The sequence below is a fragment of the Takifugu flavidus genome, chromosome 10, assembly GCF_003711565.1.
Source record: "Takifugu flavidus isolate HTHZ2018 chromosome 10, ASM371156v2, whole genome shotgun sequence".
Lineage (NCBI taxonomy): Eukaryota > Metazoa > Chordata > Actinopteri > Tetraodontiformes > Tetraodontidae > Takifugu > Takifugu flavidus.
Genome location: NC_079529.1, coordinates 4831662 through 4855537, shown reverse-complemented (window position 1 = coordinate 4855537; position 23876 = coordinate 4831662). Strand labels below are relative to the sequence as shown.

Genomic DNA, 23876 nt, shown 5'->3' with positions numbered 1-23876 from the left:
CGTGCCTTTCAGGTGGCGTTTTAAAATAGCCATATGCATGGTAATCAGGTGATGTTATTTCATTATATGCACAGTTGCTCACCACAGTGACAAATGAGACTGCAGACTGCGCATATGGAACGTCACTGTGTAAATTGAGTTATTTCATTTAAACTTAACAAGGACAAATTACCCTTCAAGCCCACAATCTTTTATTTTAATATGTTAATATTGCATGCAAATTAAATTAATCAGAGCTTCTGTTGCTCATAAACAGCAACAGTGTTGTCGCTCCTGGAAAGCAGCCATAGAAATTCTACTTCCTCTATTTACTACTTTCTTTTTAATCATTTTTAGTAAAGGACTTCTCCACTCACCTACAGGGCTCATGTGTGTTTTTATAATATGCAAACTTTTTTATTTTTGACTATCTGTTTTTGTTTCTGCAGCCAACACACTTGGCTAACTTCAACCAGGTTCAATCAATTCAGTATTCTCCTTTGGAAGAGAAGGACAGGAAAGGCATGCTACAGCTCAACGTAGCAGGAGCTCCTGAGGTAAAAGCACACACCCATATGCACCGTTCTCTGGCTGTGAAAGAGCACCTAAGTTTATAAGATGTCTTCCATTCTACAAATAAACAAACTATTTTAATCCTCACCACCATCGTTCATTTACATCCACAGTTTATAACACGGTTAGAAATGTACGTTTTTGTGACACTTATGGATGTGGTAAATGTGAACGTGTCTCCTCTTTAGTGTTTTTTAGTAGACGTGTGCGTTAAGCTGGACTTACTGTAGAAAAGTCGTCAGTGGAAGGATGTGTGTGTGCATATGTGTGTTGGTCAAAGACATCCATAATAAAGCCCGCATTGTGTCGCGATGAAGCAATGCACTGTCCTTCTCTCTGGTACTAATCTGTATGTGTGTGCATAGCCCCTCACAGTCACGACGGCATCACTGACCACAGCAGAAAACATGGCTGACTTGATTGACGGTTACTGTAGGCTTGTCTCTTCATCTCCTCACTCCTTCATTGTCAGAGTTCATAAAGGTAGGCTGCACAGCTACTTTTAGAGTAATAATATTAATATGTATTAACCCACTGTTAGTTTGTAGAAAATATTTAACCTTTCCTTGGGTTGAGTTTGACCCAGGAAAATCTGCTTGTTTCCTTTATTGAAGATAACTATAAACCTGTAATGGAGTTATTTATTTTCATTGATTGCAAAGAGTATATTAAACAGACTTTTGAGTAAGGACAAAAGTTGCACTGTTAACTATAGTTTCAGTTTCGTGACTGACATCGTTATTGTTGCTGTATCTCTGCAGATGGGGACAGAGCTTTGCCCTCTATTCCAAAGTAAGTCTGTGGCTCTCTGCTATTTTTCATTTGTGTTTTATGCCGAAATAAGACTTTCAGGAGGTTTGGTGCCACTTGAGCAGGTGTTGTTCTATGATTTACTTAAGTTTAGCATTGCAAAACAGCGCGAGTGGAGCTCTAGTAATAAATGAAAATTAATCAGCATTGTTGCTATGATGACAATATATTTCAGGATTTTTATAATCTATAGCTCAATTCATTTTCACCTTGAACTTTACCTTCAGGCTAAAAATTTACAAAAATGTTCCATCTTCAGAGTTTCAAATCACGAAAGGCGGATGGAGAAACGGATGGATGGAGTCAGGAGTCGAGCAGTTTGTGTCTCAGGTAAAAATTTCCCTTTCTCCTCGGATCCTTTTCTGCTGCTTTAAATGTCATGACCATTCATGACTTTCAGTGCTGAGAGCTAAATATGGCTTCACAGATGTGTTATTCCCCCCTTATAAAGCTTCATCTGTGTGCAGTGAAGAGTCCTTGTCTTTCCAGATGTCACAATGGAGGGTCTTAGTCACTGTCATTCCCTGTCTACTGACCTCTGACTAACTGGCACTCACGCAGAATTAAACAAGCGTTTTCTGGAATCTAACATCATAGATCAGTACCTTTAGCGTTATTTTTCACATAACTCAACATTAACATGTCTTTCCTTTCCTTTCCCAATCTGTGCCTGTAAACGGCTGCTGCAGGTCATACTAGTGGCGATGGTAAATAACAATCTTTTCTATTATTTAACAGGAGAAATCCCTATCTGTGTCCACATTTATCAAGCAAAACTGCGTGTGACTTTTGTTTCTTTGACTCTGCACGTTGCTGTTTGGGTTTTATCCATGACTCAACCTGTTTTTCTGTGGAAAGAATCAATTTTCCACCCCTCCCCTTTCCGTTCATGTATCTGTGTCCATCCCCTCGTCTGCTACACACTTCTGTGTTACATTCCTCATGTGCTACAGCATTTTACTGCATTAGCATTTACGTATTTTGCATGTTTGGAATTGGTTATGGTGACAACTTTTGGGAACGGTATGCTGTAACTGCTGTTTTGCTGTAATATTTTGTATTTACATCTTATTTTGTAAGAAGGTGCCTTTTTGGGTTGCGTGCAGAATCGTAGTTAATCAATAGTTGTGGGGTTTTGTTTGTGTAAAATCTTAGGATTATGGAGCTCAGCGTGCACTAGTAGATAGGTTTTAGACGTATATTTGTAAATGATCTTCAGCAGATATTGTGCATTGCCAGGAGAGATCATCTTTTCTCGCCCCCCTTTTTCTTCTTCAGAAACTGACGACTATGCTGAAATCATAGATGAGGAGGACACGTATACCATGCCATCAAGTAAGCATTGATATCCTAATTAATGTCTGCAGCTAATGTGACTAGTCTCGTGTGTTTGTGTGCTCACGCGCATTTACTGTTATATTACATAACATTTGTGTTTTTCTTTGTCTATTCTTTTTTTGTTGACGTATTTATCTACTTATCTTCATCTTCTTCTCATCATTTGGCATCTAATTCTGCCCCAAACCAGATTCGCTTTTAAAAAAAATGCTACTAGTGTGTATTTTTGTTGATTTGTTTTGTTAATATCATACTGAAATATTCAGGTTTTGACATGGTGAAATGATCAAACGGTTTATATGTAATCATCTACGCCAATCATAGTTTTAAAAAAAGCTAAAATCACATCTGAAGTATGATTTTTAGTAAAATGACGGCTTACTGTGTGTGTGTCTCTGTGTGTTTGAATACAATCTTTTTTTTTCTTAGTCTTTAAATAAAAGGGGAAACCACACTAATCTGTGGAGTGACCTGTCATAAGATTTAACGAACAACTTCCCTTTTCTGTGAAGAACTTACAAGATACTATAAAACCTGAAATGACACCCTGGTGCTGCTGTTGTTGCTGATAAAAAAATATCTGTCTCCTTGAGAACTGCTATATTCACATTAAAATAAAAGAAGCGTCCTGCTCGGAGGCAACAGTTGAAGGTGACGGGAATGGATGATGTATTAATGGGAAATAAAGGCCAGGCGTCTTGATAATGTTCAAAGTTACTGATAAAGTCACTAATGAGCTTGCCTCAAAACATTATTAGCATTTATATTTTTAATTTTTGCTTTTTAATACACAACTGCAAAAGGAGGGATGGGTAAACGTTGACACAATCTGCTTTCTTCCAAATTGCAATTGTGGTGATTTAATGGCATAACTGAAGATTCTCTGTACTCACAGCTAGTTATTTCTGTCTCCTATCACTAACTCGTTTTCCCAGAATACTATGGACTAGATCAAGGTAATAATTGGAATGTACCATGATTCTGAATGTATTGTGATGGCACTTTACTTTGGTGGTTGCTGTGACCCTTCTTTTATGTTTGCTTGCAACAGTTAAATGAAAACCAAAAATTGGCATCTGTTTCCCATTGGTTTGATCCCCCTGTGTTGACGTGTGATGTGCTGTCATTTTGGGAGTTGAAGCTTCCAGAGATCCATTTTTGTACTTTAAAAGTTTAAAGCACAGTGTTTGCTCTCATGTCTAGAGTTCTACATTTACAAAGGTCAGGAACCCGTGACTGTAGGCCTGCAGGAGGGAAGAGGTTTATATGACAGACGTACACAGATTTTGACTTTTCATAACTCTTGTTGTTTTTCTAAATACAACGCTGACTCAGAACTTTAGATGTGCCATTGTGAACTGTATTGATATGCTGGTTACATGGCAGTATCATGCCTGTCGGGAAAGCAAACCATAAGCCTCTCAACAGCCAACATTGCACAGACAAAAGAAAATGATAACATTCTAGATTGGCCTTTAGATTTACGCCATAGTCCTATTGACTACTGTATATACATATTAAATATGATTTAATGTACAAATTTCATGCATTTAATCTTTCTGGATCCTGTTCCTCTGTGTCATTTGGCCTGTCTGGCTTTGGTCTGCCAATGCTGTTGTTGCATGTTGTTGACGTCAAGCGACACTAATTCCTATCAAAACTAAGCTTGTCAGAGCAGGTAGGTGGTATGTAGGTTCTGTTAATCAAGATTTTAGAAATGGAAGATTAAATATATTGTCTGGTTTCCATTACTGGATCTATTTTAAATAGGACCTATGTCACACTGCTGTGTAATTTCTTCATTATCAGTTTTAACTGTTGATTATTCACTCAGATTAGAGTCAGATTTGATCCCTGTGTGCTGTAATGCACTCTGACAAGTTTAGTAAATGCAATCCTGACAATAAAGAAATATGTGTTTGTTTAATCCAGATGTGTCTTCTGTTTGTTCCTGTGTCTGTCTGCCTGTGTCCATGTCTCTGTTTATTTCTAGCACGGGATTATGAGATTCAGCGGGATTGTATTGAGTTGGGACGCTGCATAGGCGAGGGCCAGTTTGGAGATGTCCACCAAGGACTCTACATCAGCCCGGTATGTAAAGTACCGTAGGTCCACACACAGAAATGACCGCAGACCATATACAGGGTTTGCCATCAGTAATACTTAAACACAGTCCCAATGATGGTTTATCTGTGTGCAAGGTCACTAATTCATTACACTGTGACTGTTTTTCATTTTATTTTATTGTAGGAGAATCCAGCCTTGTCTGTTGCTGTGAAGACGTGTAAAAACTCAACGTCGGACAGCGTAAGAGAAAAGTTTCTACAAGAAGCATGTAAGTTTTTAAAGTCTCGGCATTGACTTTTGTTCACACTGTTGACCTCTGACCTCTGTGATTCCTTTCCTTGCAGTGACCATGCGTCAGTTTGATCATCCCCACATTGTGAAGCTAATGGGAGTCATCACAGAGAATCCAGTCTGGATCATCATGGAGCTCTGCACACTCGGAGAGGTGAGATGAGCATTACGGGACAGTAACCACTGCTTCCGTACATTGTATTTGTCTACAGAACCTCTTTCATTTTCTTTAATTGTTTCAAAATGATGCATTATAGTTTAGATATTTTATAGAACATGATTTGATTTAAGTCTGAGGAAAATATTCAGCTGTTTCTGTTGAGTGACGTCATGAGCGTAGCACATTAAACTCACTACTGTCTTATGTGGGTCACAATGTAGCTGCCTGCTGAAATTAGTAGCTGTTACGGCACATTTCTCTGCTAATACATTCATTGTGTGACATTACTATCACTGTTAGACATTTTTCTCTGTCAGTTTGCCAATTTCACTTGTATGCCCATATTTCCTCTGGCTTTTTTCTTCCTCCTCTGATTTTCATGGTCTAAATTGTTATTTTCCCATCTGCCTAACAGCTCATTCCTCTGCTTGTTCCCACAGTTACGGTCATTTCTCCAAGTGAGAAAGTACAGTCTCGACTTGGCCACTCTCATCTTGTATTCATACCAACTGAGCACAGCACTGGCATATTTGGAGAGCAAGCGCTTTGTGCACAGGTACAAATGGATAGTTCAGAAACTGTGTTTTAGGAGCTGTATATGGAATAAATATATTATTATTTTGTCTTACAAACAGAAAATAGAGGCAAATAATTACATTTAATGTCACATTTTCTCCTTAAGTAATAAAGCTTAACTATTACCTTAAATGCCAAGTTTATGAAAAAATTCACTAAATCCAATGTCTCACTGGTTTGATGTATTTCTGTAGAGACATTGCAGCACGGAATGTGTTGGTGTCAACAGTTGACTGTGTGAAACTGGGTGACTTTGGTTTGTCACGGTACATGGAAGACAGCTCTTATTACAAAGGTAATTATCGTAACTTCATGCTTCTGGGTTGCTTCCAGTCCCATCTAAGCAGTTTATCTTCAGTTTTCTTTTCATGAGGGAAGGGTCGTGAACACAATTCTTCTGATTGATCTTGTTTTAGCATCGAAGGGAAAGCTTCCAATTAAATGGATGGCTCCCGAGTCCATCAACTTTCGACGATTTACCACAGCCAGTGATGTTTGGATGTTTGGTGAGACTGAGATGCATGTCTTCACTCATGTACCTGTTTGTTCCAGTTTCATGTGAAAGCATCTCTTTTGCCCTTTTCTCCAGGTGTCTGCATGTGGGAGATCCTAATGTTTGGTATCAAGCCTTTCCAGGGCGTAAAGAACAACGATGTCATCGGCAGGATAGAGAATGGCGAGCGTCTTGCTATGCCCCCTCAGTGTCCTCCTACTCTCTACAGCTTGATGACAAAGTGTTGGTCATACGATCCCAGCAAGAGGCCCCGATTCACCGAACTAAAAACACAACTGAGGTATTGATGATGAGTATGACACGTTCCTGACTATGAGTTAAAGTGGGTCTCAGTGTGACACCTCATGTGAAGTGCAGGTACCCCATATCTATTGATTATTTATGTGTATGGTGTTCCACAGCTGTAAATGGAAGCTAAGTTTAAACATATCTTTGCATTTATCTTTTGCCTGTGTCTGTGTGCTCATAAAAATGTAACGAAACATTTTAGAAAAATTACATTGTACAATATCCCATAATTCATCATCATCTTTCCATAACTCGACGGGCTGATTCATTTCTAAAATCCAACTCTTTTAAGAGCACTGTTGCGATTTTATTTAGCAGTGGTCATTTAGATAAAGAAATTTCCAAGAGTGTTTTCTCACATATTCCACCAGGTGTCGCTGATAGCCTGTTCAATAATTGAAGCACACACGTCACCACAGTTAAATGTCCTTTACGTGTTCGAAGAATTACAATTTTTAGTGTTGGTAGCCAACAGTAATTCATCATCCTTAATGATGAAGAAAGACATGGTTAAAGGAATTTAATTTGAAACATAACATCTGTCAGGGTTGTTTAAAACAACTGTTTATTTAAGTAGATATCCTTCCAAGGTCCAGACACAATGATGAATGCACATGACAAGTTTCAGTTTCAAAAGACAATACCCTCTGATTTAACCTCTTAATGTTGCTGGTTGATGCAAGGTGCACTAGCATTAAGACAAAACATTAATGTCCAAATATTTTGGAGATTGCACATCCTGTTTGGACTGTTGACATCATGCCGTCAGTATAATAATATTCAGCTGGACATGTTTGCCTAATAATAGAGGTGTATCAGTGCACATTTTAATGGCACAGCAGGGGGTCGTTATTCTTTCCCCTTAGTATTCATAGTTTTACTTTCACACAAAAAAACCCACACGAAATTCCTGTGGTTTTATGTTTGATTTCAAGGTTAAATTCCTTCATGAAATATCATACAGTTTTCTTAAGGTCAGTTTTTCTCCCCTCTTACTTCTCTGAGCTCTCCATCTTTTCATTATCCTCCTGATCTCTGCTCATTAGTCTGACACATGTGCAACATGTTTGCAGGTCTGTTTTACTGGTCCGAAAACCAGCTGTGCACTAATTTGAAAACCTACAGAACATTTGTTTTAATTGGCATTGCTATGCTGGTTTGAAGAAATGGTGAGAAACTGTGTGCCTCAAAATACCGATGTCTTGGAAACCAAGTCAATATTGACAGTGTTATGTGAACTCTGGCTATTATTAGGAGAAAGTCACCGTATAAGGATGCACACTTTGCTGTTTCTTTAGTCTGGCTGACTGTTATTTAATAATATCAGTTAGAGGGTTCTCCTGCCAAATATTCAGCTCTCAGCTACTACTAAATATTTCCTAGATTGTGTGTGTGTTTACACAGTGGGCAGCTGCCAAGACATAGAGCATTCCAAAGAACAGAGAGAGAGAGAGAGAGATGGAAACTAGGCAGAATGGAAAAAGTAAACCTATTGCAGGCTGCACGTCTACCTGGGGTGAAGGATATCTGCCTACTCCCTACTGTGGTGTGTAGCTGCAGCGGAGTCCTGCCAGGAGTAGCTGGTCCTTATTTTGGCGTGGTGTTTTGTGGTTATTTGCATGGGTCATTATTAGCATGACTGTGGTAGGTGCCACCACCTGTTAGTATTAATGGCTTCATTATGGTTTCAGAAGATTCTTACTGTACCGGTGCTTTTGGATTAGCCCCATCATAAGGTAAAGTCTTTTCCTACTTCTCATGAGTGAAGGGTTCACGTAATTCTTTGCAGCATTCTTTGAGTAACTATGCAAACATACAGTTTGTATTTTCTCAGAGCAGTATTTTGTTAAAATATAGAAGTTTACAATCATCCCTAGAATATTCTATTTTATTCCAGGTGGTGGCATATGTATTAAGGGAATACACGCGGCTTGTTTGCCACTGATGTTTCTGATTCATCCGCATTTTCATCATGTTATTTATTAGTATTACTCCGATGCACTTACAGGATTATTACAGGAAACAGGAGTATTTGTAATCACTTATACAGGTGAACATGCTGTGAAATGTTCACATCTGTAATGTCACAAAGTAACAACATAGTTATTAATGATTATAGTCATATTTAATACTTATTTCTCCTCTAATTCAATGTTTCTTTAGTATAAGGCATAACAATCACAAACATCTCAGTTGGTCTTCGTTTTAGCGAAATACATCTTTCATTTATTATTATCATTATCAAAATTTTAGTGTTCCTGTTGGCAAAGTTGACACCATTCAAGTGCATTATTATGCCTGTTATGACATCATACATAAATGTTCGACCTGTGAGGTGACAAACATCAGGATATCAGGAGCAGATATTTGGGGTCTTGCTGGTTGGGATACGTGGGGCCACTGTTCCATCATATATTGATTCTCCAGAGAGGCCAGTGAGTGTGACAGGTGCGACAGGACACACACACACACACACACAGCAGGAGATGGCTGAAGAGGGGGTGATGATGTTGCTATAAATACAGCAGTAGCTCTTAACCTCACTGAAGAAAGGAGGGCGTAAACAGTGTGTAGCAAAGTGGGGAGTTGGCATGTTGGAGTTGTGGAGTCATCACTCCTCTGCCACAGCAGCTCCTTTTTCCTCTGGGAATTTGGTTTAGCAGGCATTTTCCCAGGGAACAGGTCAGTAAGAGACATGTGTGTGGTTACTGTGGCTAAACACAGACAGTTGTTGTTTTCCCTGATAGATCTTGAAATAATATTATTTAGTTTTTAAGGTTATTTTTTAAGAATTTGTATGTAACAGCCTTGGGGATTCACATTTTTGCTCTGACGTGGGTGTTGCATTACATTTAAATGTATTTTTCAACACTACTTCTGAAACTGTGCATTGCCATTGAATCTATTTTCTGTGTTTTCAGCACAATATTGGAAGAGGAGAAGCTTCAGCAGAAGGAGAGGAACAGGATGGAAATGAGGAGACAAGTCACTGTGTCGTGGGACTCCGGGGGTTCTGACGAAGCACCCCCAAAAGTAAGGGGCTTCAACCCTACCTGTATTTGTCTCTGGCTGTTGTTTTTAGAGCATAATAGATTGATAATCTTCCCTTTATGTTCTGTATAGAAGGACTGCAGGATTTCTGATAGGTTTTCAATATTCAGTCATACAACTCTTTGAATCATGATTGATTAATGAATAAAATGGAGCAATTTTTCAGATTCTAGGTGTATTAATAAATAGATGAGCAGACTAGTTCATTATAATATTAATATAGACACAAAGGGGAGATTTATTGGGTTCTGCATATACAGAGTGATGATGTGTGATGATAACCAGTTACTTAATGAATGTGTGACTTTATTTCACTCATTTTAATGTAAGCCTTCTCTGCTGTACCTGACATGGATGCAATGTATAATAGAAACTGCATGGCTACTTCATCATGTGTTCCATCCAAAGTCTCATTTCTCTCATGAACAAGGGTGACACATCCGACAGAAGAAACAGAACATCATTTTGATCAGGAAACTCCTCAGAGCCCCACATGCACTTTCCACTGTACTTGAAGCTGCCGTTTTAAAACTTTTCTAATGTGGTTTAGGAGTACGTATGATACTTTTCTAATACCGGTATTCATTAAATCCAGGTCTCTGTGCTTCCACTCAGGTGTTTCTCCCCTAATGTCAAACAGGCCCTGGATCATTAGAATCTGTAGTTTTTCTCTTAAAGACATCGTTGTAAAGCATATAACAGCACATTTTTTGTGTGTAAAGGAGGTAGATTTCTTTCATAATAAGCTCTTTTCTGACCCTCCTCCTACTCCATCACCCTCTAAGACCATCCCACCCCATAACCCTGTTGCTCCAGCTGCTTCCCCCTCACCGACTCCCCCACGCCCCTGCTGTTAGCATCTGTTAACTGCCTCTTTTGTTTACAACTAAAGCCATATGTTTAAAGCAGTAGCCCATACGTTTCAGGATTTTGCTTTCATAGACCTTTATAGCCATAGTTTTTCCAGATAAAATCTTTAAATTGGTTAAAGGGATTATATTACATTTCTCTAATCTACTCCCCACCTTTGCATGGCGGCCACATCTTAGATTGTTCAATAAAACTGTCCCCCATACAGCTGTAGAGTTGTTATCCAAGTGTGTCAGTAAGATCCAACCATCCAGTTGAATTTGATTAACATTGAGCATTTATTATCAACATGGTCTAATTGATCATTTTGACATCCAATTCATCATCTGTAGACACTTTGATCAGTCACATTATGGCTTTTGTTTCAGCCCTGTCGACTCCAATCTGCTTTGTACCATCCCCGTCTCACTCACTTGTCAACTGTGTGTTTGTCCTTCATGCTACCTTCTTTATTTCCATTTCTCCCTCCTCCTACTACCTCTTTGTTCTTCTGTTTGCAGCCCTGCCGCCGTCCCTCCTTGCAGCCCAGTCTGGATTGTCTGTTTGCTCCTTCTCCTCACCACCTCTGCCATCCAAACCAGCAGTTTACTTCACAGTTTTCTCTATGCCTTGGAAACTCTCATTCTTCATCTGACTGTACCTTCTCTCACAAGCCCTCTCCTTCACTGTGCTTATCATCACTCCCTCATCAGTCTTTTTCTTGCCCTGATCTTAAGCCTCGGTCACCTCCCTTTGAAACCACATCTAACAACAGCCACTCTTCCTCCCAGTACATCACCAGTTTGAAGTTTGAATCTAAAGCTCACCCCAGCCTGACTAAAGTGCTCCCTGCTAGCCTCTCTTCTCCACTTTACACCAGTTCAGACAGCCAGTCCAATAGCAGCTGCTTTAACAAGACAAATGCCCTCACTAACAGCCACCCCCCGTGTCCATCCCATCCAAAGTCAAACAGCTCTCGCTCCCGTTCTTGTCGCTTCACGCTCTATTCCCAGCCTAGTCCTAACCCTAACTCTCTGCACTGGAGCATGTCAAATGGTTGTCCTCAAACCTTCCAAGATGTCCAGCACAAGTCAAATTCTGGTGTTCAAACGCTGCTGTTGCCCAGATGTCACACTGGCTTTCAGACTAATCCCACTACCCCATTACAGTCTGACTCTGACCCGCAGAACAGGCGTCTTGCCATGCTATCTTGTGACAGGCTTGGTCCCTCCTCAGCTTCCTGTCTACCACCCCCAGAGAGATTATTAGCAGCCCCCTCTACCTGTACTCTGTCTTACACCAACAGTGCACACAGTTCATTGCAAAGCCTCACCATAACCCCCCACCCACATCATCTTCCCTGCTTTGAAGGACCCATGACTAAATCTTTAAAGGCAGGTGCTTTAAATTTAAAACCTTTTTTTAAATCAAAAAGTTGTAACATTGATATCAATTTTACTCTGAATATAATTGAATAAAATCTCATTTTTAAACTTAATGATATTCCATCATCATTCCACAATAGAGATGCAACAAATCACAAGGCTATTACGGTCGGGGGGGAGGGGGGGAACAATTGTCTGCTGCAAAATTAATTTGGGAATTTGCTCTTTCAAAGATGATATAATGTTGCAACATTTTGTGATCATGTTTTCAATCGTGTATAATACTAATCCAGTCTTTAAATCTATTTTAACTAGTGTTTTAGTACCGCGGTTGTAATCGCCAGTCAACGCAGAGTGAATGAGCCCATTTATGGTTTGGTTGGTGGCCTGTTTTATTTGTGTTGGACCTGCCGTCCTCTGTCATGACCGACCGCAGATCAGGCATTGTGTTGATTTGACCTCGGATTATTGCATCCTATTTATGGTCCTCTTGGCATGCCTGTCATAAACCTCCATTCCACTAACCATCTGACAGTACACTTAATGTACTAAAAACCCCAAAACAAACAGCCACAAGCTTTCAATTGCTTTATTTCTGGTCGAAGGACTTAACAGTGTCTTTGCTTCATAACAAATTAAACATGGTGCTGTTTGTCTACATTCTATGAAGCATTTGAGAATATGCCAAGTGAAGGATGGTGGCTATTAATATGTGAAGGGTGAGCTAAACTAAAATATGTGTCTGCACATAAGCTTGTTTATGCAGGACAGCCGCTGGGTCACCTTGATCTCTCTGTTGGGTGCTGCTGTCTTCTGGAACACGTGGGGCTTGATTTTGATAGGCGACTATCTTGAAGGAATTCATGTTTATATAACCGGATTACGGTCTGAAATAGTCCTGTTCGATGCTCCTGAATTGTTGGTAACATATAGCCTTGCTTTTCCTGGCAATAATTATACCAGCCAATAATGTGGAAAGTACAGTAGACTTTGTGGGAAAAGACAGTATTTTTATACCGTCATCTTCATGATTGCTCAGTAGTGACCTAAAAATGATCAGTCCTCTTAAACCTTATATCATTCCAATACAATTCTGCTAATTAAATCTGAAAAATCAGCCCACATTGTACAAATTGTGCAAATACGTTCACATTGATTTTCATCAATTTCAAAGGCAGTGATGAACACTTTTCACCAATTTTATTTTAACATTTTCAGAGTTTATTCTCTTGGGGTTTTCACTGAGTTTATATCTGTTACCTATCTGCAGTCTTCCAGTTAGATAGACAAATGCAAGCAGGCAGAGGTCTGACACAGCTGAGCACGAGGTCGGATCACTGACCTTCATCACTGCATGTAATCTAACAAGGTTTTAACACCAAAAACAAATTCCTGAACTAGTCTGTTGTCATTGTATTGGAATTTATGCTTTGAGTGTGTTTATGAACACCTAGCTTTTGAAGACTTAACTTTAGCTGACATTAGTGGACCTTAATCACTTGACCCTGCGTGTGTGTCCATGACATTATTTATTTATTTGAATCTCAGACCTTTAGCTTCACTTTGTGCCAGTATTTTGTCGTGTCTGCTGGGCTTTGTTTGTTTGCTTTACTTTTTCTTTCTCTGTCTCCCTACTGCTCTTCTTTTCTTTATTTTTCCCACCTTGTGTGTCTTTGTGTCTGCATTGCCACCGAAGATGTGGTCCAGAGAAAGCTACTGTGAGAGGCTGTGGAAGGTAGAGGTTACAACTCTGTAATGCTAAAAATGAACTCTGTGTCAGAAGATTTCATCATGAAGGAAAAAACTCTGCCAAAGAGGGGAAAACGTTCATCTTTCAGTAGTTTCATCCCAACAAATCACCTGAAATCAAGAAAAGAAACAAAACTATGGCTTCACCAAAGACTTCTTTAAGCTACTGTTGCTTCAGTGTGTGGATGATTCATATTTTATACTGGTCGGAAAATATTTTCCCCCTAATTTTCATAAAAGCGTAAAAGAAATGTCTTTGTTGAACACAAGCAACCATAACACACCTGCACAACTGCAACCCATGACAGCTCATGACTTTAACATTAACAGAATGACATCATAATATTTCACGATTATTAATGCAAACGTTCAACTAACGGTTTGGTGGACTTGCAGCCCAGTGGGTGTTCCTTGTTTTGATTGACAGCTAACCTGGCCACACAAACAGCATCTGGAGGTTTGTGTGCTGAATGTGTGAATGACCCGTATCTTGTTCTTCAGTATGAGGACAAAGACTTATAAGTGTGATAATTGTTTTTCTCTCTGTCTGTCTTACTCTCTCTTTCTCTCTTTCTGTCTTTCTCTCTTTCCCCTTCCTTCACTCTTTAGCCCAGTAGGCCAGGGTATCCAAGTCCTCGTTCCAGTGAAGGTTTTTACCCCAGCTCCCAACATCCTGGACACTATCAGGTATAGAGAAACATTTCTGTCAGACATACAAGCATGAAGCAGTCAGTCATGAAATAGCGACTGATAAGTGTGTGTTCCTCTCTCCTGCTCTTTTGGCTCAGATGGCAGGATACCCCGGGCCTCACACTCTCCCCTCAGTGCCCAGCGCCCTGTACCCTCCACAGCCAACGATGGTGGACACACACCATGCTCACACACACCCCCGCCACCATGTCCATGCACACTCGCATGCACAGCACCTTCCTCATGAAATGGCACTGTGGGGCCCAGGAATAGAGGTAGGAGGCTTTTTTTCTTTTTTACATATATTACCCTCTATGACATCATTGGGTTTGAGTGGTGTGAAGACTGTCTGAGAAAAAGGGGTATAAAGGACCCGCCCACAATTTTATCTTCAAAATATTTAAATGGTGCACATCAAGAGCCATTATTTTAGTGTGTGTATGTTTGTGTCCATCCTTTCAGTTCAGTCTCTCATTTGTTTCTTTTTATTTATGTGTGCATGTGTGTTACTGTTCCTGTCTTTTGTTGCATGTTTGTGTGTATCTGTGTGTAGGACAGGGCAGTAGACATGCAGCAGTGTGTAGGTCAGCAGTGCCTGTTCATGGAAGAACAGCTGATGATGCAACAGCAGCAGATGGAGGAGGACCAGAGGTGGTTGGAACAGGAAGAAAGGCTGCTGGTAACACACACATTGGGAAAAAAAATTAGTCAGGAACAATACTAACATCAAAGCAGTCAATTTAAGTGAGATCTGTTTGCCATTGTGTCCATTGTGTTTGTATTTACTGTATTTCTGTAAAGTAGATTTGCAACAAAGGAAACTTTGTGTGTACTTTGGTGCATGGTGTGTCACGGTTGCTTTTTTGGTGTGTATTAGTATGTCGCGATGTATGCTGGGTATTGTTTTTATTGACAATCCATCACAATTGATTAATATCAGCAACTAACCAGGCTTAGCTGGTTAAAATGTATTTAAACTTTAGAGATTTGGAGTGTAAGAGACTGAAAACCTGAACACGTGGGGGGAAATTGTTTATTTTTTATATTATGTCCCCACTTCTGAGAGGAATGCAGTTTTCAGGGACCCTTTTGCCTGAAAGATGGATGGATCCTTATGTCAACGCTGTTTGTAAGAGTTGTTTTTGGTTCTTACTCTTAAATTTTACTTTGTCTGTGCCTTTGTCCTGATTGGTGTCCATATACACATGTGCACATATAGATGCGCGTTTTTGAGTTTGTAGGCAGGTGTGGCCTGTGTGAATTCCAGACTAATGATGGGCTGCGAAACTCTGACAACAGAGTCAACACTCCGAGCCACAACCACTGACAGCGCACAGGACTACTGTGTGCGTGCGTGTGGTGTGTTTGCGTGCTTGCTGGCTGGCTGGATTTTATAATAGTCTCACGTCAGGGAGGGGTAAAGAGAGCAGGAATGAAAAAGGAGAAAGGTTTTGGTAAAGAAAGTCCATGTTCTCCTCACTCTGGGTTTGTTGAAAACTGCTCCCTCCCTCTTCCACCTCCTCTTATCCTGCCCCGTCTCCATGAATGAGGGAAATATAAGGGGGCAGGAGGGAGGAAGCAAGCGGTGCATCTGAATTCTTGGCTTTGTTAAACATCTGGCACAGGCAAGGAGAGAATAGACAGAGAGTCATACAAGCAGACAGAACAGGAGAGCAGAATCAGAGGCATCACAGGGATTCCTCAGACAACTGATGAGCTCCACACAATGATGGTTTTCAAGTCCTGCCTCGGGAAACTGGTAGGAAAGGATGCGTGAAAGGAAATAGTCTGTCTTTTGAAGAGTTTTGAAGTGATTGTGGGGATTTTCGATTACTATCTTCATTAATTAATCTGTGACTGGTAGTACTGGACTCTGATCCAGTGGTCATTCTTTACTAAATGACCTGAGGCTTTTTTTTAACCTTTGCACCATTTTAACAGCAAATTGGGTATTTAATTGGTGATGTATGATATAATATTTTCAAATTGTGTTTAGAAACCAGAATCTCGAGGTTCTAGAGGGAGTCTGGACAGAGAAGACGGAGTACTACAACCCCCAGTAAGTTGCTTTGTTTGCTTTTACACTGAAGCCCAGGAGAGATTGTCCAAGCTGTTCTTGACTGAGCCAAATGCTGACCGCCAGAATCATTAGCGTTTCACTCCCACATTATTTTATAGTTATTTTTCTCAATTGTTTTTCAAACTGATAAGAATACTTGATAGAGTCCTGATACGACTCCACATTTCTGTCCCTTTGCTGCTATGGAGAGTTTATTTTCATTAGTGCCGAGGAGATTGATTCAAGGACAGGAAGTGACCTGTTGGGGGGTGGGGTCAGCTATGAGGAGGTCAGTGGATTCCCACAGCATCACTGGGTGTAATTATACATCACCAAAGCACCATTCCTGGGAAAATAGGTTGAATTTCCTCTGGAATATTGGAGCTGCAGTCAAAAGTTTAAGTCTGTCATGGTCAGCTGTAATTATAGTACCTGCGGAGTGGTTTTAAGATCCTCCAGAGAGGTTAAATACATCTATGCATCATGAAGGCAACATCAGTTTGTGTCTCAGCTGTTGGAAAATAAAAGAATTTCCAGTTTCTTTCACAAAATGAGTTGTAGTTGTAGTCTTTTTTATTTTTAAATATGCCATCATATATCTGCAGCAGTTGCCAGATATTCCTGTCGGTATCATTTCTTTCTCCTCTTGCTCCTCCCAGTTTCATGGCTGCAGCCTGTGGTGGGAAAGTCTCATGCGTGCGCTCGTGTTTGTGTAACATTGTATTTGAGTATTTCTGGGGGTCAGTGGTTGTCACACCACAACTCTCAACTCTCGCACCTCCCATCTCTAGAGACTCCTGACACCATTTCATGTGCATAACTATAAATATGTCTCAAAAAAACCCTTTAAATCCATATTTATGGTAACATAAATGACGCTGGTCAAGCGGTTCTTGTGTATGTCATGGGGAAGTGTATGTAGTATGTCTATATGTGGGTTCAGAAAAATGCAACTGGCCTGGCTCTAATTCAGGAAGGAGGGAAGAAGTCCTCAAGAAAATGATAAAACTCAGCCCAATTTTGAGGAAAGAAAAATCAAAGCATGTTTCCTTAGTTAAGGTCTTCCAATTTACTGAGTGGTCATCTGTGATAAGATAAGAGCCGATTCCAACCTGATGTGTGAGAGCAGAAGGAGCTTGGCGACAGGAAATGACTGCAAACCTTGTGAAGAAAACTGAGCTGCTGTCCTGTTACACCAGAAATAACTTGGCGGTTTCCTTTGCTTAAGAACTCTTTTTATACATTTATATATATTGCTTGGGCAGCTTCTAATTATGTGTACCGCTCTTGAGGTGCTAACCCAGTGTTTTCTCTTTATGTTGTTTGTACAGACAGGAAACCAGCACATATACCAGCCCGTTGGTAAACCAGGTAATAGACACAACAGTAACAGTCTGCACTTACAGTCCTACAACTGCTGATGTTTTATTCTCTGCAATAGCAAACTGCAGTACCTACCATCTCTGTGAACAATATATTAAAGTGTCCAGGTGTTTTTTAACAAACATCAAATCTGTCATTGTGAATATGTCCGACTGAATTTAATACAGCTTCACAGCTGTCTTAAGCATTAGCTTCTGTTGAATCTAAGGTAAATGTATGCTTAATTTCATTTTATTCATTTTTTCCCCCATTTGTATCTTGCAGAACATGTGGCTCCTCCAAAGAAACCCCCTCGACCCAGCGCGCAAAGCAATCTGGCCTGTCAGAATACTGGAGACAGTTATAATGATGGAGTAAAGGTAAGCCCAGACAGAGTTAATAGCAAAAAGTGATCTAATAACCAAAGAAAGCACAACACTATCACAGACACTGAGACATAAATAGCATTCAGATACATATAAGACCTGTTAAGGATGCATTCGCCAAATATAGGTTGCATGTTCAATGTTTTGAACATTAATATTTTCTTCTTTTCCTTTGGTTACTGCCCTCCCTCCCTCCTCTCCTCCTCCTCCTCCTCCTCTTCCTCCTGCACCCTGCCTTACTGTTGACCCCTAGCCCTGGCGGGTAAGCAGCACCACGTCTGTGTGTGTTTACGTCTTGTGTGCTAGTTGATCGCTCCTATTTTCATTTGCTTCTTTCTCTTTCATCATTTCTTTCAAGCCAACAAAGCAAAACAACCGCAGATCATTTTATGTCCTTCTGGATCATTTTACTCCAGATTTCTGTCTGATTTCTCCTTGTTTATCTTCCTTCATCATATAGCAGAATCATTGTTTGTCTTTCTGTGTATACTGTAAGGTTTGAGTCACATTCTCTAATTTTAGTCTTTTCTGAAAGTGATCAGCAAATGATGAATGTTAATTCGTATACTATGAGAGGCTGTGGTCCTGCTCTGCTGTAATATGACCTGGTTCTTCACTTGTATGATTATTTTTATTGGTTTATTCGGTTTAGTTTTATTCAGTTAATGGGTTGTGTCACTGCCTCCCAGTGGCCATCCGGAGAACTACACGCACCCCTTTTAGGCACCCCTTATTAACTATATATTGCAACATTCTTTCACTCTCCCTCTCAATCTGTCACTCTCTCTTTAATCTATACCCTTGTTCTTATAAAGTTTTTCCACAGATTTCAGTTAAGCATTCTGTCTTGATCAATTATTGATTATTGAGATACTGAAATCTTAGTCATCATCGTCGTCCTGTCTTTTGTTCGTTATTGTCACTCTGTGCTCTCTGCACAGGCCTGCGGGTGTTCTTTCATTCACTTACTCAGCGTTTCTCACTGTTTAGCTTCAGCCTCAAGAGATAAGCCCGCCTCCTACTGCCAACCTGGACCGCTCCAATGACAAGGTGTACGAGAACGTGACCGGCTTGGTCAAGGCCGTGATCGAGATGTCGAGCAAGATTCAGCCAGCTCCTCCAGAGGAATATGTTCCCATGGTCAAGGTACCTCACGTTTGTCTGGCATTACCCAGGAAGTAATGTTTGAATTGAAATTCAAATCTTTTAGGTGTGTAAATGGTTTGTAAATATCATTTCATACAATTTTAAATACATTTTCTTGTTTGTTTTAGGATGTCGGCCTGGCGCTTCGGACTTTATTAGCCACCGTAGATGAAACATTACCACAGCTTCCAGCTAGCACCCACAGAGAGGTAATAACTCTCACTCTGTGATTAACGTCACCCTAAGCGTTGACAGTTGTGCTAAAGTGGTGGTTTGCGTGTCTGTGTTTACTCCGACAGATCGAGATGGCACAGAAACTCCTAAACTCTGATTTGGCAGAGCTGATTGGGAAAATGAAGTTAGCCCAGCAATATGTGATGACCAGGTGGGTCGAATTATATGATGGCGTCTTTATTTTCGCAACTTATCAAGTTCTTCAGTGTAATTTTCCACGATAAAGTAGCTAATTTTGTCATGTGTTGGGAAAATTCTGTGTGATGAAAAAAATCTGTGCGTTTGCTTTGCCGCAGTCTCCAACAGGACTACAAGAAGCAGATGCTGACCGCAGCTCACGCTCTCGCCGTCGATGCCAAGAACCTCCTTGATGTCATCGACCAATCACGGCTAAAGATGATGGCGCACTCCCGCCCACATTAGCCCTGCCTCAGCTGAGCTGACCCTCAGGCCTTGGTGGTTCCTGTTAAACGTAAAGACTCCCGGAGTAAAGATGGGTTGTTGGAGCTGAAAGATTTTGTATTAGTGGAGAAAATGGCTCTGATACCCTTGGCAAGAGTCTGTGAAGAATCACTTGACGTTAAATCCTGTGTAAACCACATCTGTGCGTTTTTCTGGGATTTAACTCTCCCTCACTGTGACTTTCTTGCTACAAGAACAGAAACAAAAATGCTACCTGAATCAGGGATCTGGCAGCTTCACTCTCCATGGACTGGAATCAAACCCAGGGAAGTGAAGGAATGATGGCTAACTCAGATTCTGCACCTGAAAAAGATTTCAGGAGGCCCCTGAGCAAAGCCATCACAACTTGATTGGACTATGTTTTGATCTGCAAATTGAAACTGCATGAAACTGGACATCAGCGCGGAGCCACATTGGTACATTTGTCTATCGTGTTATGACCCTTCGATGTGAAACCTTCCCGTCAGCTCCGATACCTCCGCATCACCGCACACGAGCAGATCAAACCTGGTGTTTTCTGTTCAGCTACACTGCCTTCGAGGAAGGTGGTCTGGTTTGGAGCGACTCTTCCTGGAGTGGCTCCTCCCTTTTCTCTCGTCTTCCCTCCATCTCCCCAACTCTTTATTTATAGACTCAAAAATCTCAGAGGAAGCAGCAAACGGAGACCGGAAGAGTTCAGACATGCTAGCATCAATCTGCTGCCTGACACTATCCTACACTTTCTTGTTTCTACTTGTTTTTGGCTCACTGTCCCACTCCTCCCTGAAGTCTTCCTCAGCTCTTCTCTGAGCAAATGTGAAGAATCTGACTCAGCAAAGAGGAAACTCCAGACTTTCCCTCTGTTGTCCTTTTTATTGGCTGGCTCCATGTTCTTGACACGCCGTTTCTCAGCGCTCACAGTCTTCTTCCTCTACACTGAGATTCAATCCCAGCATTGACTGTGATGTAAAAATGAAAAAAATGTTCCTGAAGATTCAGTCTGGGTGACTGGATACTATTTTTTATCGTACATGAAGGGTTCACATTTTGTTTCAGTGTGATCACTGAACTTGATTTAGCCCATTTTGTGAGAACAGCATCTGCTTTCTCCATTACTGTCACACATTTCTGATATAGGAGCAGTGTCACATTTTAAACTGTCCCCTCACTCGCTGGTGTCACCATGAAATGAGCTCCACTTCCTGTCAAGTGTCCCATGATGGGAATATTTGTCTCACACATTTTTTTTTAATATATACTGACACTCAGTTATCTGAAACCTACTGGTGACTGTACTGGTATCAAATCATATACTGGGATGGAAACAAGCCTATTTGCACAGCACCAAAAAAATTTTACCCTCCAGATTTGTTTTCCATGTTTAGCCAGCAGTTACACTATCAAACCACTGGGTTTACTGGGAATTTGGGGGGGAAAGCAAAACAACTATTTTATTTCTTTGTTGTAGTGTAAATCTGCTCATGTTGGTATATTGTAAGCTATACTGGTGTGTATCACTGGTGAATGTACAGATCTCGTACTAGTAAACACTGGTTTTTATTTTGTCTTCTTGGCGAAATTGGCCATCTTGTCAAATAGAAACAAAAGGAAATAAATGTCAAAATGGAAAATGGGTTTTCCTGGTTTTAATGTGCCAACCTCTTATAAGTAGGTAGGATTTTATAGGCCATTCCTGCATGTATAGATAAACAAACACATGTTCAAAACCTTATTTCATAAATTAGTCACACATCCCGACAACGTGTCGACGGCGACCACCTTCAGTGCGACAGCAGGAGTAACGCCCCCGCGGCCGACAGCAGCACGGACGTGCGCACGTGAACGGACTTTGCTCCGCTGAAATTGCACAGATCGTGAGTGTTGCAGCAGTTGATGGCGTTGCCGTCTCCGTTGGCGTCCACGGACGAGGAGGCGCTGTTGCAGGTGTCTTGGCTGGCGCATTGCTTCACTATGGACTTGGCAGAGCCTGGACACAAGCAAAAAAAAAACACCAGGAAATTTGGGATTTAGGGTTTCGTTACCGTTTGGACCACTTTAATCATCCGTGCATTCTTGAGTCGCTGGAGTCACCTAGAGTGTCGACGACGGTCATGCACATGTCAACAGGTGCTTGACATTCCTGAGTGTTCTTGTTGCATTCTTCATTGGTGGTGGATGAGCTGCACACATAGCATTTCAGTGACAGCGCTTCAGGAGCCCATAAATAAAATAAAAAAAGATAAAAGGACAGAAAAGAGAAATGATCAGACACAGACTTGGACTCGTGACTTGGAGATGATTGTTCATTGACTTGTTTTAGCTTCTGTCCATGATGCAACTCTCATAAATGAACCAATATGTTTTTTTATCTTTCTAACAGGATAATCTTCTAAATAAAGACGGGCTCCTGGCTGTCTGCTGCCAGCCCTAATTAAAATTTATTTAGCTTTACTCAACGCTTGTTCACTCTCTATAGGAGGAGGCCAATTACAGGTCTGCTGTGTTTACTACAAACTCTAAAGATGCATCGAAACCTTAAACAACAGGTCAGCTGCTCCCAGAGGAGCCATTGTCAAAACTCGTCAGGCTTGCTGCTTTGATTATTATAAGCCTTTTGTAATAATAGTCATCCTCCCACTTCAGATTTATTGCTCTTCTGGTCTTACATAAAGCATTACTGTAAAAGCAGATTAATTCTACGCTGCCGACCAGAATCCCTTGAAGGAGCCGTCACCTTCCATAACCTTTGTAGGAGGGTAGATTTGTTCATAAGTGAACAAGTGGATAAATAGGGATTGTTTTATAAATCAGATACTGGTATGTAGTCATTAAAAGGAGCGTTAACATTGACCACAACTCTGATACACACATAATAATTTGCAAATGAGATTGAAGGCTGGATTAAAGCCCCCGACACTTCGGCTGGACATACCTGGAGAGGCGAGGACGAAGAGGAGCAGCAGGCTGAGCAGCATATCCTTTATCTGTGAGTTGACCTGAACCTGCTGTGGCTGTCTCTCCTGGGAGTTCACGTGCGTGTGTGTGCATGTTTGTGTGTGTGTGTCTTTTGGATTATCTGCCTCACAGATGCACCTGATCACAGCAGTCCCACCCACATCCTCCACCCACTGCACAGCACAGAAAGCATCCTTCTTGTGTGCATGTGTGACATTCTTGGTTCTGGTTTCAATGATACTGTTTATCATCTGCCACAGACCTGCTGTCGCTACCCATGAAACAGCCGGGAATATAAACCCAGTAATTAAATACAAAAACATTATTTATTATTGTTGTATTACACACCTGGATGGTTCAGGAAATAAGGAGACTTGAAGAAATCTACAGGAAAGACTCACTAAAATTATCAGTTTCCAAATCAAGAGTGAAAATTGAGTGTGTGTGTGTGTGTGTGTGTGTGTGTGTGTGTGTGTGTGTGTGGTGTGTGTGTGTGTGTGTGTGTGCTTTCTGTAAGTTTTTAATCATTTAATCATGTCTTCAACAAATCTTTATTGCAAAACTGGATGAAAAGGAAAAATGATCTGCATTTCATTTTTGTGTTGCAGATATTTCGGGCGGCATTTCCAGGCTTCACCTATGACATCATCATATTTGTCCGGTGTCAACACAGGAATGTGTCAGTACACACCCATCACACACCTACAGCAACACAGCACACTCTTTTATAGAACATTCATATAACTATTATCTATTATTGATATAATATTATCAATGATTGATGCCTAATTATAAAACCTGGAGCTGAACCCATGTAAAGACATGAAAAGCATTCCCAAACACACACACAAACATGCACAGCTAGCTGCGCAGTTGCTATGGCAACCGGTGTGTTGTCGGTTTTCCTGATGGCAGGTGTTGTTACGGGCTCACAGAGGCGATACTTATTTGATCTGTATCAAACTTCGCTCCA

General features: G+C 40.7%; 2 protein-coding genes across 24 annotated transcripts in view; one reads left to right on the top strand and one right to left on the bottom strand.

Annotated features, from left to right (window-relative positions):
• LOC130532344 (focal adhesion kinase 1-like) overlaps window positions 1–21583 on the top strand; it is a 33752-nt gene extending 12169 nt beyond the window's left edge. For 2 of the 23 annotated variants that reach the window (XM_057044947.1, XM_057044940.1), the window contains exons 11-36: window positions 429–536; window positions 918–1035; window positions 1314–1344; window positions 1622–1692; window positions 2052–2069; window positions 2641–2697; window positions 3636–3656; window positions 4694–4791; window positions 4951–5035; window positions 5112–5212; window positions 5659–5774; window positions 5989–6089; window positions 6211–6300; window positions 6384–6588; window positions 9518–9629; window positions 11018–11890; window positions 14240–14317; window positions 14419–14595; window positions 14874–14999; window positions 16317–16379; window positions 17702–17750; window positions 18027–18136; window positions 19124–19273; window positions 19402–19482; window positions 19573–19658; window positions 19804–21583. In XM_057044947.1, coding sequence (XP_056900927.1) covers window positions 429–536; window positions 918–1035; window positions 1314–1344; window positions 1622–1692; window positions 2052–2069; window positions 2641–2697; window positions 3636–3656; window positions 4694–4791; window positions 4951–5035; window positions 5112–5212; window positions 5659–5774; window positions 5989–6089; window positions 6211–6300; window positions 6384–6588; window positions 9518–9629; window positions 11018–11890; window positions 14240–14317; window positions 14419–14595; window positions 14874–14999; window positions 16317–16379; window positions 17702–17750; window positions 18027–18136; window positions 19124–19273; window positions 19402–19482; window positions 19573–19658; window positions 19804–19930 — 3252 coding nt within the window. In that variant the 3' untranslated portion in view covers window positions 19931–21583. Of the gene's footprint in view, window positions 1–428; window positions 537–917; window positions 1036–1313; window positions 1345–1621; window positions 1693–2051; window positions 2070–2297; window positions 2386–2640; window positions 2698–3635; window positions 3657–4693; window positions 4792–4950; window positions 5036–5111; window positions 5213–5658; window positions 5775–5988; window positions 6090–6210; window positions 6301–6383; window positions 6589–9517; window positions 9630–11017; window positions 11891–13577; window positions 13617–14239; window positions 14318–14418; window positions 14596–14873; window positions 15000–16316; window positions 16380–17701; window positions 17751–18026; window positions 18137–19117; window positions 19274–19401; window positions 19483–19572; window positions 19659–19803 lie in introns of those variants that run through there. The other 21 variants (XM_057044943.1, XM_057044942.1, XM_057044941.1 and 18 more) reach the window with 21 other exon arrangements.
• Window positions 21487–23037, bottom strand: LOC130532348 (lymphocyte antigen 6D-like). Its single transcript, XM_057044964.1, has 3 exons — window positions 22881–23037; window positions 22040–22156; window positions 21487–21935 (listed from the first exon to the last, which is right to left on the bottom strand). Exons 1-3 carry the CDS (start codon window positions 22921–22923, stop codon window positions 21730–21732), a joined length of 366 nt encoding a protein of 121 aa, XP_056900944.1. The 5' UTR covers window positions 22924–23037; the 3' UTR covers window positions 21487–21729.
• Between the last annotated feature and the right edge of the window lie 839 nt (window positions 23038–23876).

Coding starts and splice junctions, on each gene's coding strand:
- LOC130532348 (XM_057044964.1), bottom strand. CDS start 22,923: ATGCTGCTCAGCCTGCTGCTCCTCTTCGTCCTCGCCTCTCCAG. Junction 22,157..22,880: donor CTTCGTCCTCGCCTCTCCAG/GTATGTCCAGCC, acceptor GGGCTCCTGAAG/CGCTGTCACTGAAATGCTAT. Junction 21,936..22,039: donor GACCGTCGTCGACACTCTAG/GTGACTCCAGCG, acceptor GCTTGTGTCCAG/GCTCTGCCAAGTCCATAGTG.